This window comes from Eumetopias jubatus, unplaced genomic scaffold (assembly GCF_037043125.1).
Source record: "Eumetopias jubatus isolate StellerSeaLion01/CBP00866 unplaced genomic scaffold, mEumJub1_p1.0 scaffold_6, whole genome shotgun sequence".
Classification (NCBI taxonomy): Eukaryota; Metazoa; Chordata; class Mammalia; order Carnivora; family Otariidae; genus Eumetopias; species Eumetopias jubatus.
The window spans coordinates 133,368,175-133,386,524 of record NW_028274812.1 but is presented as its reverse complement, the minus strand read 5'-3'; the positions used below and the strand labels follow the sequence as shown (position 1 = coordinate 133,386,524).

Sequence of the window (18,350 nt, the reverse complement as noted above, 5' to 3'; positions counted from 1 at the left end):
TCTCAAAACAACTCATTTTCTCTACCAGTCTATCCTTCCTTTCTTTAAAAGCTCATCTCAAAACTCTGCTTCATCCAGGTTTTCATTTGGAAAAAAGTTAACTCCTCCAAGAAGTTATTTTCTGATTGATTTATCTCAACCAGTTTGTTTTTGCTTCATTTTCCCTTTGAGAGTTCCATACTGCAATGTTCCATATTAATCTTAAATGTGTTGCTTTATATTGCCTTTAGATCTTTTTCATATGTTTGGAGACATTTATATGAAAAACCCTCAGAAGGCTAGGTGTGAGGTTTTATTTCTCAGCATAGCATACTAGCATCTTCACTGTTTGTGAAATTAAATGGAAGACTAATAAAGTCTCCCTTTCATTCTTTCATTTGCCCTTCAACTACATCTATATTCTAGAAGAGTCCAAATATATCTAAAATAGCATACCTTTCCTATATTCTTCTGTACCTACTTATGAGGAAAAATTACAAAATGTTTTCCCCTATATCTTAAATTTTAATGTTTTCACATTAGTTTCCCAAGAAATAGCTTTTAAGGATTTATGTCTAAAATTTCAACTGTTAGTCTGAGACTCCCATTTAACTACTACCATTCTTCTTAAAAATAGAAATACTATACGATCCAGTAATTCCACTACTGGATATTTACCCAAAGAAAACAAAAACAATAATTAGAAAAGATACATAAACCCATGTATTTATTGCAGGATTATTTACAATAGCCAAGATATGAATGCAACCCAAGTGTCCACTCATAGAAGAATAAAAATATGGTATACATATGCAACATATTACCCAGCCATAAAAAAAGAAGGAAATCTTGCCATTTGTAACAACATGGATGTACCTAGAGTGTATTGTGCTAAGCGAAATTAGGTAGAGAAAGACAAATACCATATGATTTCACTTATATGTGGAATCTAAAAAACAAAACTAACAATCAAAAAGCAGAAACAGATCCATAAACACAGAGAACAAACTGGTGGTTGCCAGAGGGGAGGTGCATGGGGGGATGGGAAAAACCAGTGAAGAGGATTAAAAGGTACAAACTTCCAGTTATAAATGAAGTAAGTCACAGAGACGAAAAGTACAGCATAGGAAATACTGGCAATAATATTGTAATAATGTTGTACGGTGACAGATGGTGACTACACTTATCAAGGTGAGCACTGGGCTATGTCTAGAACTGTCAAATCACTACGTTGAACACCTGAAACTAATAAAACATTGTATGTCAACTACACTTCAAAAGATACATTTTTAAAATGAAAAAACAATTATAAAAAATAAAATACTGTCATTTTCCATTTTAAGCAAGATATCTCTACTTTCAATTACATATTACTAAGTAAATAAATAAGCAAACATCTTTGATGGAACACCTATTCTCTCCCTCTTGAAGAGCTTGGAAATTCCTCTGTTTGTAATAGAAAATCTAGCTTTGAGTAATATATACATCTACAGCTCTGAAATGAATTTCAACAACTAAAGACTTAGAGGGGGAAAAGAAAAGTTCTTCAATTCTGATCTTCTGAGTGACCTCGGCTCTACGTGCAGCACTGGACAAGCTTTATTTTGTAACTGGGATGGAGAGCATTTGCAAGCTCATACTAATCAGGAAAACTGCTATCAACATGAGCATGATAGTCAAGAGCAAAGGCACTGGAGACTCCTGGCTGTGGGACCCTGGGCAACCAGCAACTTCTCTGTGCCTCATCTCCATGTCTACATAACGGAGGCAATAATAGCCCCTGTCTCACTCAGTTGTTAAGGATTACATGAACAAAGATATTAAAAGCATGTTGAATAGAGCCTAGCACACAGACCTGTGGACAGATTAGCTCTTTTTACCATAAAAATGATAAAACACAATGTCCCTCTTACCACCAGCCCACAAAGAAACGTAACTATGGGAAGCAGTATGATTTAAAAAAGAAAATTCTAAAGACCCCTCCACAAATATCTCCAATAAGATACAAATAAGCTGCTCAAAGTCAATTCACTTAAACTTCTCTAGCCAACTTTGTCATCTGCAAAATGAGGAAGATGAACTGAATGACTGCCCCGGGCTGTCCTTCCCCCTGTAGAATTTGTAAGGATTCTCCGGGAGAGGCGTATGAGAAGCCAGCAAGAGAGAACTCCCGGACACATCTCTGGCACTGTTCAACCACCTTCTGGGTCCCGGTGCTATGTATCAGCTCAGTTCAGTTTTACTTACTTTTAAACTATCAAACATGGCCCCAACTGAATGTTTAATTTCTATTTGAATACTGCAATATTAAGCAATTACATGCTGATCTGGTCCTTTTCTTTGCTGGCGAATCTTATTAAGAGTTGGAAAATAAGCACATATAACCATACTACCAAATGCAGAGCAATAAGTAGGTTTGACTAAATTCATACTCTAACCATATAGGCACACAGAAATATCATATGCACATAAATACCCAAGTACCATAAAAATCCAGCTTGGCATCAATTAAGCAGTAATAACTTTTGACTGGTTCCACTTCACACTTAAAGGACTTCTATTCTAGTTAATTACTTAGCAGCCAACTAGTTTACGATCACTGTATTTTTTTTTAAGTACTTTAGCATGGCACCACAGCCTTAGAATATTTTCTAGAACAAAATTCATCATAGAAAATTTCTAAGAACCTTACATTTTAAATTTATTTTAAAAAGTCGTGCCTGGGGACACCTAGGTGGCTCAGCTGGTTAAGCATCTGTCTTCAGCTTAGGTCATGACCCCAGGGTCAGGGGGTGGATCCTAGGGTCCTGGGATGGAGCCCTGCATCAGGCTCCCTGCTCAGTGAGGAGTCTACTTGTCCCTCTCTTTCTGACCCTCCCCCCCCCTTGTTCTCTTTCTCTCTCTCAAATAAAATCTTAAAAAAAAAAAACACAGTCACACCTGGCTGGCTCCGTTGGTAGAGCATACAACTCTTGATCTCACGATTCTAAGTTCGAGCCCCACAGTGGGTATAAAGATTACTTAAATTTATTTTAAAAATTCAAAGTTAAGGCACTGCTACCCCAAATAAAAGCCCCAAAATAAAATCCTAATAGTCAAGAACTTCCTCCTGAAGAATGACTTGAGTATTGAGAAGAAAGGACACTATTCGGTTACAAGTTTTTGCCCTGCAGTGAATAGTGGCTAACATCATTATAAATATCAAGTGCTTTATAGGAATACCTGAGCATCGTTTATAATTTTGGCATATTATTAATATGCAAAACAGTACTGTTAAAATATTTTAAAATAATAAATACTGGAATGAAATAATAAGGCATTTAATTTATTTGTAAAATATTCTTTTAGATAACACAAGAACCAACTCTGTCCCAGACGTGTTCAAATTACATGGCATTCTAAATGTGGAGCTTAAAAATGTATGTATATAATAGGAGATTTTATACACATTATGTATTTTCCTATTCTATGATAAGATAAAATTATAGCTCATCAGAACACATTTTTGTGCAAAGATGTTCTAAAATAAAATCATTACTCCGATTAATCGTATTATTACATTTTATATTTGCTTTTAAACAGAAAAAAAGCATCTGGTTAATGTTAATAAGCATTCCAAAAGCATCACATAAGCTCTCAATATGAGCTGAAAAATAATGATCTGAAAACAAATGGGAGGCTGGCTTTATGAAATCTAGTCTATTTTTATCCTAGTCAGACAAACTAACAGCTACTTATGTGATAGCTGCTAATAACTTCAATACCTTTCTTAACTTTACCATCAAAAGCTTAACCATATTCCCTTCCTAGCTGCAGTCACCTACAGTTACCTACAGCATTTTTTTTTTAATAAGCCCTGGGTTGTTTACCCTACAAGATTTCTGACTTCTCAAATCTTAAGGCTGTCAACATAGAACTGCCGACTTGACATTCAAAGATGAAAAACAATGTGCATGAACAGCTGGAATTCCATCTAAAAATCATCAAAATTAGGGGCGCATGGGTGGCTTAAGGTTAAGCGTCTGCCTCCGGCTCAGGTCACTATCCCAGGGTCCTGGGATCGAGTCCCGCATCAGGCTCCCAGCTCAGCGGGGAGCCTGCTTCTCCTTCTCCCTCTGCCTCTCCCCCCCCCCCACCTGGCACCGCTCCTTCTTTCTTTTGCACACTAATAAATAAAATCTTTGAAAATAAATAAAAATAAAGTAAATAAAAATCTTCAAAACTAAACTTATCCTACTCATAAGCTCAACAAGACCATCCCCGCAGAACAAGAAAACAGAGATTTTCTTTACGACAGATGATTGATAAACCCACTGAAGTGGGTCTACGCACTGATAGCAAATGAAAATATTCACATTCATCAGATTACTCCTGAAAACCCACTGGGTTTCCAAGGTCCCACACGAGACAGGGGCATGGGGGTTCAGAGAGCAGTGCCTTCTTAGAACCTAAACACAAGTGTGGGTGCGTCACTTCCATCCTACAGGATCGTGAAGGTTGAACGCATCTAAAAGCAGTTCTGTTACAATAAAACAGAAAACTTCACAATCAGTTTCCTGAGAACTAGATTCAAAACACGAGGTAAGGTTTGAATCTGTCTAAACGGACAAACTGAGGAGGCAGCACTCTGGGTGAGAACTCCTTCCCAAATCATTTTCTGCAGTGATGGCTCTCTTCCACATCCCAAACCCCGGACCGCCAGGACCACAAAACCTATCGGTAATTCATGCTGAGCACAATGAAGCAGCATCACACCGCGCTTCCGGGCGGCCTCTGTCTGCAAAGCACATGCAACCAAGAGTTTGGCACAAACCAGTTTTTTAGAGAAAGGGACGACTCTGTACTGAGCGTTTACCTGGTGTCAGGCATCGTGCTAAATGTTGCCATATTACCTAATCTTCACACATTTATCTCTACTTTGCAGAGGAGGAAACCAACACTCACGGCTTGCTCAAGGCCACACAGCAAGCCAATGATAACCTGAGGCCAGACTCTTTACCATTATGATAATTAAATGTACCAAAAAGATAAACTTGAGGACTCCTAGGGCAAAAACTAATGTAAAACAAAAGTTAATACCTAACGACTTGGTTTAGGCGATTAAAATTTTATATTATAACAGGTTTTTTAATCAGAGGCTACCAAATATCACAAGAAGCATTTGCTAATCAAGGTTCAGAAGTGTAAGCAAATTTCGAGAGTACAAATCATCTTTAATCCTCTAGTTTGCTAATAAGCTAACACAAATACATATTTGTTGAACATGGATGGGGTGACTAAAACATGCTCTTTCGACATATAAGTTACACACAGCTAAGATGATAGATCTGCAGGATAATTATGATGCAGTATCAGAAGTACGGTATTGAATCACAGATCTGTACTTCTGAAACAAATAATACAATATATGTTAAAAAAAAAAAAAAGAAGATAGCAGGAGGGGAAGAATGAAGGGGGGGATATTGGAGGGGGAGAGGAACCATGAGAGACGATGGACTCTGAAAAACAAACTGAGGGTTCTATAGGGGAGGGGGTGGGGGGATGGGTTAGCCTGGTGAATAGTATTAAAGAGGGCACATTCTACGTGGAGCACTGGGTGTTATGCACAAACAATGAATTATGGAACGCTACATCAAAAACTAATGATGTAATGTATGGTGATTAACATAATAAAAAAATTAAAAAAATAAAGGAACCTGGTGATACAAGCAATGGAGATGTATGCTGGCAGGGACGGTGGCGGGGGGGGGGGGGGGGGCTCGAAGGTGAAGAGAAATCTTTTTTGGCAGACATCTCCCATGCAGAATTAAGAAAACAGAGTACAAACGGGAAGGGGAAAGGAATACTTTCCAGAAAGAATAGCAAACACAGAAATGCTGCATCTGCACGCTGAGTTCTTGAGATGGCAGATTATTCATCAGATACACAGGAGAATGAGAAGGCCAAACTGTGTCCGAGCCAAACTCAGGACTTTGAACTTCATCTTACAAGGTGATGGGCATCCACAGATCCCATGTGTGGACCTCACCCTTTACTTCTCACATTATAATAAAGCAGTGTGTTCAGAGCCAAATGCACTCAACCAATAAAAATGAAAAACAGCCACACCAAAATTCCCCAAATACATTTTGCTAGAGGTTAAAAAAATTCACCTTTTTGCAAAAGGTTAACACTTGGTATTTTCTACACTGACTTCCAATCTTAAGGTATACAAGTCTTTGAAACCCTAAGCCCAAACTCAACTAAAAAATTTTCTTTCTTCCCCAAAGTTTTGAAAACACATTCACAATAACGACTGGCATAGCAGAAAAACAGCCTTTTCTCTTAAGAGGACTGACATGGAACCCCAGCAAGTCCCCATTTCCTCCATCCAGGTTACCTGAGTCCAAGCAAAGACCAGGGAAAGGGGGGGTGGCTGATCAGAACGGAATGATTGCTGGTGACGGGGGCACTGCCCTGCTGGCATATTCATCAGGACCACACATGGGAGCTCCAGCCCCGGAGTCTGCCACATAGTGGCCAAGAGCCCGTCTCCAGGGAACCCACAATAACATACAAAGCCTTGCTTCTGAATACCAAGTGCTTCCCTCATGCTCTTCAGAAATTCTCATTCACCTTCACAAAGGATATGTCAGTCAGGAAGGGCGCCTGGGTGGCTCAGTCGGTTAAGCATCCGACTCTTGATTTTGGCTCAGAACATGATCTCAGGGTCCTGGGATCGAGCCCCGCGTCGGGCTCTGCGCTCAGCGTGGTCTGCTTGCCCCTTGCCTTCTGCTCCTCCCCCCACTCTCTCTCTCTAAAATAAATAAATAAAATCTTAAAAAAAAAAAGAAAAAAGGATATGTCAGTGTTAAACTCTACCCATCTGCTTCGTGCAGACAGGCACCAAAGACAAACGTTCTATCTGGTTTATAGGGCCAACGGTCAAGACACTAGAATTCAACAAACCCCACTCCTACAATCTGTACAGATTCCCCATCGGTTCTAACTCTCAGTTTTGCCCCAGATTCATATCTTGCCCTTAACATATCAGTTCTCATGTTTTTCCACTAAAGAACCTCTAACAGCAGAGAAGTGTAAATTTTACCTTCTACAGGAGCATTGCATGCACGTGCCTCATTTAAATCCGTACAAATTTTGTATATTCCTATATGACTTCTATAATACTTTAATATATGAATACACACACACACGCACGTGTGTATACATATCTTCCCCCAAATAAAATTTATATTCCAGAAAGTTAGAATAGGATTACCCTACGGCTTGGCATAGCCTTTGGACTACACCAATACCAGCTGAAGAACAGAATAAATTCAAGAAAGATTGTATTTTAAGAGTTAAAACTGCCATGAAAGCATGATAAACATATAATTGAGTTTAAGTATAAATCTTTTATTACTGGCTTAATTACCCAATACAAGACAAATACTTCACAGACTATTTTCCAAGGAAGCCCGGAAAAGAAGCAATGCACTTAAAGCAGTGTGAGCAACGTGCTCAACCGAGTAAGGTGGGCTGTGCCTGGCTTTCTGGTCTTCTGATTTCCTCTCTCCCCATTTCATAGCTAACTTACGCGGTAGGTCTTCTGCAAGTCAAAGCAGCGGGTGACAGGTGAGGCAAAACAAACATGATATTTCAATGGTCACAGTGAGACACAAAATCAATGCTAAACAATTCATTTTAGCAGCTAATGTTTACTTTCTTTTTTTTTTTTTTAAACCGTAAAATCAGTTTCTTCAGGAATAACAGAGGAATTGCAATTCAGGACATACCTGCTTACTTTAACCCCCAACCTGTGCCCAGGGATATAGTCCTCAAATATATTTTAGAAGAGAAGAGGAAATTCTAAGTGTTACACCTTAGCACTTCCTTGCCTGTGTGCCTCTGTTTACAGGAACAGCCTCGCCCTCATCCCTCTCTGCTGAGCAAGCTCCCTGGCTCAGATACGCCTCTCCCATCAAGGGCTGCCCAAGCCTCAGGTCCATCCCCGCGCCCCTGGACCTGGCCAGTCTGCAGGTCCCACCAACGTGGCTTTGGTAGGTTGTCTTGTGCTAATCTACTTTGACCTGCTCTTCGGTGCCTGAGTCATTACTGCCTTAGTGAAGCGACTTTGAAACTCTCAGTGATGGGCCAGAACCGAACTCATTTCAAAATCTCTTAGAAAACTTTAAAAACACCTTAACTTTGGAAAACAAGCCAGCTTTCCTATTCAAAGTTTTAGCTCTGCATATGAAATTTAGACTCAGATTTGGTGGACCCTCAGGATGTGATTTCTAATTCTCTGGCCCCAGTCTCCTACCGTCTCCCTCCCTCCTTGTACCCTGAACGGAACTTTGTATGCTCCAGTAATGGAGAAGGACTTAGACTGGCTCGGATTCCCCAAGTCACTTCATAAGCTCCTACCCCAGGATGAAATGCACTCACCCTGTCTTATCGGCTTCGTGGATAATTTCTCAGCCCTAAGAACCCACTTCAGGTGATACCTTTGCTTCTCTTCCCTTCCCACGCTGCCCCTGCCAAACTGCTCCCCCGCACTGGCCCCACAATCAGGACAGAGTATGACGCCCCACCCCTCTGGAAACTCCGTCTCTCTGCTCCTCCCTCATGACACGGGCACAGGTGCACGTGTATCCGTCTCCCATCCTCAACTCCACGCTCTTTCAGGGTCCAGGTTTGAGAATCATTTTATCCCTACCTCCTAGACAGGAACAGTTCAATAACGACCTGGCGGGTTGTACATTTGGTACAGACAGGAAAATAGTCTGTGGCCTAACATCTGCATTTCTCTGGATGGCGGTGTGATCTAGAATATTACAAAGTACAAACACCCCTTGTTTTATTGTGCTGTTTTATTGCGTGCTGCAGATGCTGTCTTTTACAAATTAGAGGAGGTTTGTGGCAATCCTGGGTTTAGCAGGCCCAACAGTATTTGCTCACTCTGTGCCTCTGTGTCACATTTTGGTAATTCTCTCAGTCTTTCAAGCTTTTTCATTATTGTTACATTTCCTACGATGATCTGTGATCAGTGATTACAACTCGCTGAAAGCCCAGATGACTAGCATTTTTTAGCAGAAAAGTATTTTTTTAATTCAAGTATGTACATTTGAAAAAACAATGCTATTGCACACTTCAGAGACCACAGCAGAGTGTAAACAAAACTTTTATATTAACTGGGAAACCAAAAAATTCATCTGACTCGCTCGATTGCGATACTCGCTTTATTGCAGTGTTTGGGAACAGAACTCACAATAACTCCAAGGTATGCCTGTATATATTTTAAATATGAAAAATGTTTACTATTTACGATCTCATAAACAATACTTTAAGATCAATCATGTATTCATTTCAACAAATATCTGGGCTCCTATTAGCTGCCAGGACCTGTGCTAGGCTAAGGCACCCACAAGACCCAGGCTGCCTTTTGCACCCTCTTTAGACAGATGAATTATAAAAGCTGGGCCTAGGACTCCAAATGCCCACCTCAGCTGACACCCTGGAGTGTGAAGACTTTCCTCTAATAGTAAATGAGAAAAAGGACCTACTTTGGGGAGCTCAGGTTCTAGTGAGAAAGACAGGCAAATACGTGGTCAATTCGCAACATTTTCCATGGGACTCTGAAAAATCAGACTTGGACACACAAGACTCAATGTTCTCCATCTAAATCCTCACCTCATTGAACACCGGTGCTATAATCATCAATCTGAACTTGGTCCGAGGCAGCCACCTACGCCAGCAGAGAGTTCCAGTACGCTTTCAGACAGGAAACACACTGTTCCAGATTCGAGGCCACAAAATTGACCACGTTTTCAATGATCACCCCAGTGACTGGCCAAATTTATTTAACAAAGAAACACCTCCCGACTAATCTGTTTGATCTTTAAGTTATTTTTTGCCTTGTATGTGCCTGAGAACCTTTTTTCTGTAACAGTAAATATGTCATTAAGATACTTCTCTCCTTTGGGGTTTATATTTGCTGTAACTGTTTTTTGCTTATTAGCACCGCTATACCCTTATCTACCAAACTTGAATATAAAAGATAATTGTTCTCCCCAGTTGATGTAACACATTAGAACAACATACGTCTCTTGAAACAATTAACTAAAATACGCTTACTTTCCTAAAATTAAAATTTCTCTTCACAGTGAAGGAGCAACACACATTTTTCACCTTTGCATGAAATGTACAGAGCATATGTAATTTTGACTGATTGCTTCCTCATGGAAAATATGTTATATTGCCTCTGAGTTCTGCAAATAATGGTCTGAGTTAATGTCAACTACAACTCTCTTCACTTCTTGATAATCTAACGTATAGAGTTGTACAGAAATAAACCTCAAAAGTCGTATGGGGGAGGGGTTAAAACAAAATCATGTTGGGATTAAAACAAAATCATGTTGGCAAAGAATATCCAACTATTCATTTCAGATTCCTCCAGGCAAATGCAGTCTCTGTTAAGAGAAAGTAAATCTCTCACTTTCATGCCCATGCTAGCAGTTGGGAGGGCACTGTAATTTTGTCAAATTTGATTAATTCATTCAACAAATATTTATGAAACATTTCCTGAGAGACGGGAATTGTGCAGGAAAACTGGAAGTGAACGAGAGAAACAGAGCCCTCCGGGTGCTCAACGTGGACCAGGGTCAACATCCAGCAAGCTGCCATTCCTGTCATCCAAGAAATACTTTATTGTAAGATTTACTATAAACCTTACTTCTGTTTCATGAAGAACCCTACCTCTTAGATTTCTGGGATGAATCTGTTTAGTTCGAGGCATCTTCTCTGATTCAGGGGCCCCCTTTTCTTCTTAGAAACTGTAGGAAGAGCAGGTCACAAAAAGGTAGCTCCATAAACTCAACATCCATCAATTAATCCATGTGCTGAAAAAGAAAAAAAAAAAACACACTTTACTACCTTCAAAGGAAAAAGACACTTCAAAAGTCACAGTTTAGTTCAGCACTCACCGAAACCCAACAAAAGATAACCAAGCCAGAGACACCTGCAAAAGCTTACTTACTAACTTTTAATTAACCGTAGGACATCTCATTTTGCTACTCTCTGGGCTTTCTCATTAAGAAAACAGAAAAAGAAAATCACTGTACTTTTATCGAAGAAGAGTGAAAAAGCTTCACTCCACTATGTTTTAAAAGTGACATCCCAAGGTACAATTAAAGTACAGCATGAGGCTATAAAAGCGTTATGCTGTATGTAATACGGCCGCTGGTTCATAAGCTTTTTGGGAACAAGGACCGTGTCTCATTCATCTTGTTTTACTGAATTAATTCAGTTAATATATGTGGTTGCTATTGGAGCTGCTCCCCAATTATTCCAGTATTTTCTTCTAGGCTTGTGCCAGGACTATACTTTACACCTCAGCTGTGTTTAGCTACAATGTGTGACCGGTTCTGGCTAATGACCTGTGAGTGGAGGAGACTTGCACTGTTTCCAGGCTGTACCTTTTAGTTACCAAAGCAAAATCCTCCAGCGCTTTCTGTTCCCTCTCCCATGGGACAGGCACTGTTGCAGACAAGTGAGTGCTGCAACACAGAGCTGAGCTCTTGCTAACCTACCATGATCACGTGCCATAAACAAGAAACAGACTGTTGTTTCAAGCGGCTGAGGTTTGGGAGTTATTTGTTACTGCAGCATGACCTGGTCTGTCCTGACTTATACATTCTAAAAACAGTGATTGGAAATGCAATATGCCAAAACAATAGTAATTCAAAACCTGATCATCTTCTTCCCAAATCAGCCACCTCTGTCTCCTCTTCCACAAGATCCTCATGGACCCTAGAGCTAAAACTTTAGTTTTAATTTCCTGGAATAAAGCTGATGACGTTAAGCATGAAATTTGTTTCATCACAAAGCAAAGACGGAACAATGGGATAGCAATGCTTTGTTTAAAACTTGTTATATCCAGTACTGTAGAAGAAAGGAGAGAGTACTTACTGAGCCCCTGCAGGGTGCTTAGGTAACTGTCTACACATTACCTAATCCGATCTTAATAATAACTGATAAGATAGCTACCATTTAACCACTTTTACAGATAAGAAGATGAGATGGTGAGAGGTTGACTAACCTGCCCATGGTCAGCAACTAAATAATGTGGCACCACATGACTCAGTTATTCTCAGTGCTTACTTCCTCAGCAGAAATACCAGGTATTCTGTGGTTTCATTCAAGAGGCTGTAGAGCACAGAGCACAAGTCCTGATTATGTATTTTGGTGTCAAACCGGACCAGGTTCAAAGCCAGGCTCTATCCCTTACTGTGTGGCCTTGTTCAAGGTACTTAAAACTAGGAAATAGTATCCACCTCACAGGGCTGTTGTAAGGTGTAAACTAAACAATGTAGATGCCCACTGCCTGGCCGACAAAAACACTCAAATACTAACTCTCCTTAAGAAAGCCTATATGGGAAAGGCTAGACCTAATATCCCTGTATAAGGTTTTAGAAATTTATGATTTCATTACAGCAGAGAAGAAACAGAAGAAGGCCACAATTAACTTCAGTTATTTTATCCCTGATAAGGCTATGTGTGGGCACTGCACAAAATTATTTGCAATTTTTTAACTGCATAGAGAAGAATAAGAAATGATGCGCAAATACTATATAGTTTAGCACCGTGCTAAATGATCTATAAGATATGGTTCCGAACTCCCTGCATTAAAAACATCCACCATCCAATTCACGAAGCTTGATTCAATAGAGAATTCAGAGACGTTAGGGCCAAGTAAATTGTATGACTGCTTAACTACATTCCTTGTTAAACTTAAAGCTTTTAAATGGTCACGGTATTTGGAACTTTTTAAAGCGTGAACTCCAAATGTAATATAATCACGTGATCCCGTATCAGGAGCATAAATATAAAATACACAAATTCCCAACCAGTAACAGCTCTCTGCTACCCCGCTCCCTGCCTACCCACCGTCCCTGGCTGTCCATCCCATGTTTCAATCCTTGTGAGGGGAAATGAGTACATGCAAAGACAGCGGCTCCAGAGCGACTAGGACGAGTAATAAACCGTCCCTTTGCAGGAAAGAAATAAATACTACATGGAGCAAAAACATGACACGATCAAAAAGCGTAAAGACAGTTGCAAGGAGAAAAAACATGAATGAATGTGGAGGGCGGAGCCTGGGAAAACCCCTCTGCAACGCTGCACTGAACAAAGCGCTTCGCATGCCAGGAGGAGGGGGGAATGGAAGTGCCAGCTCAGGAAGGAGCCCGGAGTGGATGCGGAGAGCAGGAGGAGGAGGAGGAGGAGGAGGACGGGATGAGGCGAGCGCGGCAGCCCTGAGACTCCTCCTCGCCGCCGGCTCCGCCACCGCCCCCTCCCCTCTCCAGCTGCAACTCCTTACCCAGCCCGACCCCGAGGCGAGCCTGAGCCGACCCGCGCCCAAACCCACCGCCCACTTCCCAACTGCTGCGGGCGCGTACTCCCACCCCGGAAAGAAACTACCCAGGTGGCTGGGAGTAAACAGGCACTTAGAGCGAAGAACGAAACGAAAAGAAAGCCACAAAGCCGTGAGGTTGGGAAGCCGAGGCCTGGTCTCCCTCACCCCCCACCCTCTTGCAAAATGCGTCTGCGGCTGGAACGCGGGTGAGGAGGCTGGGTTCCTCCGTACCTGCTCGCCTCGCAGGACCGCAGCTCGGGCCGCTCGCGCGCGGCGAGGGCGCCTAGAAGTGGCAAGTGTCTCCCGCACGCAGCCATCCCCTCTGCAAGGTCGGCGGTTGCACACACACGCACACACACACACGCGCGCCCGCACGCCCCCCGCCCGCGGAGAGGGAACTGGTCCTGCCCCCCTCCCGGGTACCCCCCCCTCCGCCGCCCTCCCAGCTGCAGCGCCCCCGCCGCCGAGCCCGCGCCGAACCTGCTGCCAGGACGCCCGGCGGAGCCGCTGCCGCTGCAGCCGGCCCAGGAGCTACGCTGCTGATGGCGGCGGCCGCAGCTCGGAATCTCCGCGACCCCCGCGCGGCGGCGGCGGCGGCAGCGGCAGCGCTCGCGCCCGGGATCCCTCCTTCACTTGACAACCCCAAACACAAACATAGCCTCCTCCCGGTGCTGCTCCAGGCCCCCGGGCTCCGTCCCCCTCCCCGCCGCCGCCGCCCCAGCAGCAGCCACACTAGAGGCCGGCGACTGGCACTCACACCACCCAGCGCTGAAATATTAAACAGGGGAGCCGGCCGGGGGGCGGGGGGGAAGCGCGGGGCGCGCGGGCGGGGGCCCGCAGGCGCCGGGCGGGGGAGGCGGCCGCGCTAGCCGGCGCCCCGGGCCGCGGCATGACCGCCGCCGCCGGAGAGGGGGCGGCGGGGGCCCGGGCGGCGAGGCGGGGCGAGCGGCCCCCGGGGCCGTGGGGCCCGGGGCGCGGAGGGCGGGCGCGGGCTTTACCTCTCCCCGGGGCAGAGTAGGGCACGTTTAGCGTCTTTAGGGGCGACGGGAGGAGCGCGGGCCGGGCGGCGTGGGGGAGGGAGGGCGAAGGTCCGAGGCTTTCCCGCGGGTGGGCGGGGCGGCAGGGGATCCCCGGGGGCGGGAGGCGGGGAGGCCGCGAGCTGCGCCGCGCGGGCGGGGGAGGGGGCGTCCCCCAGCGGGGGCTCGGCGGGGGAGGGGGGTTCACCCCGCCGGCTCGGAGGCCCAAGTGGACAGGCGCGGCCGGCAGGCGGGCGCAGGGTGGGGACGGGATGGCTACCCCGGTCGGGGCTCGCGTGGAGCCCGGAGCCCCGGGTCTCCCCGGCGGGGCGGGCCCGGGACCGCGCCTCCCCCCACCCCCCCCACGCTGCCCGCCCCGCGGCTCCGCCCCGCCCGGCCGCCGCAGGGACGGGAGGGGGGACGGGAGGGGGGGCCGGAGGAGGCGGTGGCGCGGCCCGAGGGGGGAGGGGCGGGGTTAGGGACGCGAGGGGCGGGAGCCCGGGGTCGCGCCGGCTCGGGGACTGGCGCCCGGCGGGGGCGGAGGGGCGGGCCCAGTCGGTCACGCGGCCCGGGGAAGGCCTGGCCGGGTCGCGCAGTTGGGGGCGGTTGGTCCGGGAAGAGGGGCGGGGACGGGCGGGGCGGTAGTTTCTCTTTACCGTCTCTTTACTTTCTAAAGCAGGATGTGGGCCGGGCCGGTGACGTCATGGGGTCTCCCAGTCCCGCCCCCCGCCCGGGCCGAATGGGGGAGGGGAAAGGAGAGGGGAGGGCGGGGGGGGGACCCCAAGGGGGTTTCCTCAGCAACGCGTTGAGGGAAGGGGAAAGTAATTGTGAAACTTGAAACTCATTAACTTTGAAAAACAACTTAAAAAAAACTGGGAGGGGGGCGGGGTGTTGGTTTGGAGGGTGGAAGGGGACATATTATTAACCCTGAACTGAAACCACTTCTTGGTGGCGGATGTTCTATTAAAAGACTGAGGGAAGCCAAGGTTATTCCAGAGGCCGCTCCAAAGCCCGCTGGTGGTTCCCAGAGCCGGGGCTGCCGGCGCAGTTAACCCTTGCCTGTCCGCCTGACAGCTTTGGGCAGGGAGAGGAGGGGTCTTTGGGGTCGGAAGGGGAGGTGCGGGGCTGGGCAGCGGACCTGGCTCCCGGGCCGAGGAGAAGAGAAAGGGGGAAGAGGGAGTAATTATCATAAACCAGAGTTTGACCCTTGCTGCTAGAAAGCAGTAGAGGAAGCAAGAAGTGGTAATCTATGGAAGTAAGTCAGGAGGGGCTGGACCAGGCTGGTAAGGAAGGTTTTCGGGGTTAGAACTACTAAAGAATATTAGAAACCGGAGGATCAGAAATTCCACGTGTACACCTAAAGAAGCAGGCAAAGTGACTGGTTTAAGGAGCCACGTTGAACTTGGGAGGAATCAAGCAAAACAAAAAATTTGATGTAGAAGAATTTCTCAGATTAAACCAAACTGCTTTCCCCTTTTAAGGAATAAAAATGCTAAACGACCGTACACCCACTACGCGGGCCATCTGTGCAAACTTGAATTGTTTTGTTCCCTGGGGCTTCCATAAAGACATCTAGGCTTTTCCTGCTAGGGTTGACCCCAAAAATTCCCCTGAGGAAATCCTACCTCTAGTTCACTTGAGCTAAGAAAAGCTTAATGCAACAAAATGGGAATGATTAAAAATGGAACACTCTATAAAGGCGAGCCTGTAACCAAAAGTAAAGTCACGTAAAGGGGGAATATACCTCTTAAAAACTAAATTTGGTCATAAGAGAAAAGATCACCCAACAACTGTCTAAATTTGAAATGATGTTGTTTAGCATACTATACTTCCAACCTGTCAATGAAATAATGCAATCTTTAAATTTTCGATGTGATGTAATCATCTGTCTTTTGTAAAAGTAAATGATATCTAATGGATTGCAATCACAAAAAGTATGTAATGTAACTTCCCAACTGGGCATTTGAATAAAAGATAAATACTCATTTAAATGTTCAAGTATATCTAATCTGTCAGGATAAAGATTAAGGTAGCTTGATAATGATTAATTCTCCTTGGTGTCACTTGCTAAATCAAAATGCTAACTGAATGAATATATCTTTAACCCAATGGTTGGTGAACATAACAAATACACACTGTGAACACAATGTTTATATGGGATTTGGCATTACTGTGCGCTTTCCAACAGATTAAGCATGCAATTTGGAATTATAATAGCTATTTTGCCATTTCAGCTTGTTAAAGAGCTTTTTTCTTAAGTAGAAGACTCACAACTTAATTCTTGAGTGGTAAATCAATATTAAACTTTCCTTTGAAATATATGCAATACGGAACAGTTTCCTATTTCCTAGTTTCGAATTTTCTAAATGCAATTTCTTTTCCTAATTCTGTCTGCAGTTCTAACTTCCTACTTACCAGAACGCAGGGAAATCCAGCTAACCGGTAAAGTAGCTAGTTTCGCCTTGCTTTGTGGCAAATTAAATACAGTTTCTCAAATGATATCGGAATGTGGGGGGGGGAGAATTTTTTTTTAACCAGAAGATAAATGTGAATGGTGAACAGCAGTTTGAACGGTCAAAAACTCTGTTAACAATGGGGGAGGTGATCATACTCAGGAAGGGGAAAAAAAAAAAAGTAGAAGAACGGGGTTCCCAGGGCCCTAGTTCTCTCTAGTTGCATCCCTGCTGGCCGTGTGAACGCTTTGGAGTCCCCCTCGGGGAGTGCGGTTCAAGTGAGGGCAGTGTCATGGTAGGGCTCTGCACACATTTTCCCTGCTGAGCAGTTTTGGGAGAACACAAGTCCACCCTGGGGTTTCGTCGCGGGACCCGGCCGTCCCGCCGCGATCCCCGGGCTCCGCGCCACCACCGCCGTCCGCGCATCCCCAGCCCCGGTTCCCACGCGGCCGCCGGGCCCGGCTCGGGCTCCCCCCTGGCGCGGCCCCGCGGCCCCGGCCCTCCGCCCTGCGCGCGGCCCGGCAGTGCCGCCGCCACGCGGAGATCCCGGAGGTTCCTCCCCGCCGGCCGCCGGGTCACGCCGCCGCCCATCCCTCCCCTCCGCCCTCCGCCCTCCGCCCTCCGCGCGCGCCGGGCTTTCCCGTCCACCGGCCGAATCCCCTCCTCCTCGGGGCGACCCGGCGACAAAACCTTCCCCCGCTCGCTCTGCCAACTCTGCCCCCACGCCCAGGCTACTGCCAAGCCAGACGCCAGACAAAAGAACGGAGAGAAAACTTACCCGAACTGCAACGCAAAAGTCTGATCCAAAGCTTCCTGGGTTTAACTTTTAATTTTAAAAACAACAAAAGCAGAAACCAAAAGCCTCCTAGGTTGGAAGTGGGCGTGAGAGGAAATGCTAGGGGGAGGTGCTTCATTCCCTCGGCTGCTTTTGCCCCCCCCCCCCTTTCTGGCCCCTGCCTGGGGCTTTGATGTTATCTAGTGCACCGCCTACGTTGGTTTATACCGTGGGCTCTGTGCCGCGAATGATATACAGATATTTGGCACTTTGTGTGCTGGTTTGAAGAGAGGGAAGCAGGTGGTCACGGTAAAGGATTTCCACTTCTTCCCCCCACACCCCCTCCCCCACCCCTCACCCCCCGCAGTGGGAAAGGACCATTTGCCCCGGGCTATCCTTTGTTACCTGGACCGAAATGAACAGTCCACCAATCCAGGGATCCTGGAGAGCTAGACCATGTGGTATTATCTGTTACACACACACACACACACACACACACACACACACACACACAAAGGCCTTCTAAATTAGATTCATTTCCCCTCCCCTCTTAGCACAAACTTAGAACAAGGTGGTATTGTATGTTTTCTGAGGTTTTGTTTGCTTTTTAGATCTGTTTTGAAAGTAAATACTATTTCCCTTCTGAGATGGACCTGCAGTCTTGAAGCGACAAGGATATACTTCTGAAGAATCTCCATAATAACATGTCTTTCATGCCCATTCTTATAGAT

At 45.4% G+C, this 18,350-nt stretch overlaps 1 protein-coding gene across 5 annotated transcripts in view; it reads right to left on the bottom strand.

The window, feature by feature from the left end:
* The window catches only part of HIVEP1 (HIVEP zinc finger 1), a 140,195-nt gene extending 122,484 nt beyond the window's left edge, over positions 1–17,711 (bottom strand). For 3 of the 5 annotated variants that reach the window (XM_028107374.2, XM_028107377.2, XM_028107376.2), the window contains exons 1-2: positions 17,623–17,711; positions 10,717–10,859 (exon numbers count right to left, since the gene is read on the bottom strand). In XM_028107374.2, the coding sequence (XP_027963175.2) occupies positions 10,717–10,756 (40 nt within the window). In that variant the 5' untranslated portion in view covers positions 10,757–10,859; positions 17,623–17,711. Of the gene's footprint in view, positions 1–10,716; positions 10,860–12,058; positions 12,121–14,373; positions 14,449–17,622 lie in introns of those variants that run through there. The other 2 variants (XM_028107375.2, XM_088024124.1) reach the window with 2 other exon arrangements.
* Positions 17,712–18,350: the final 639 nt, after the last annotated feature.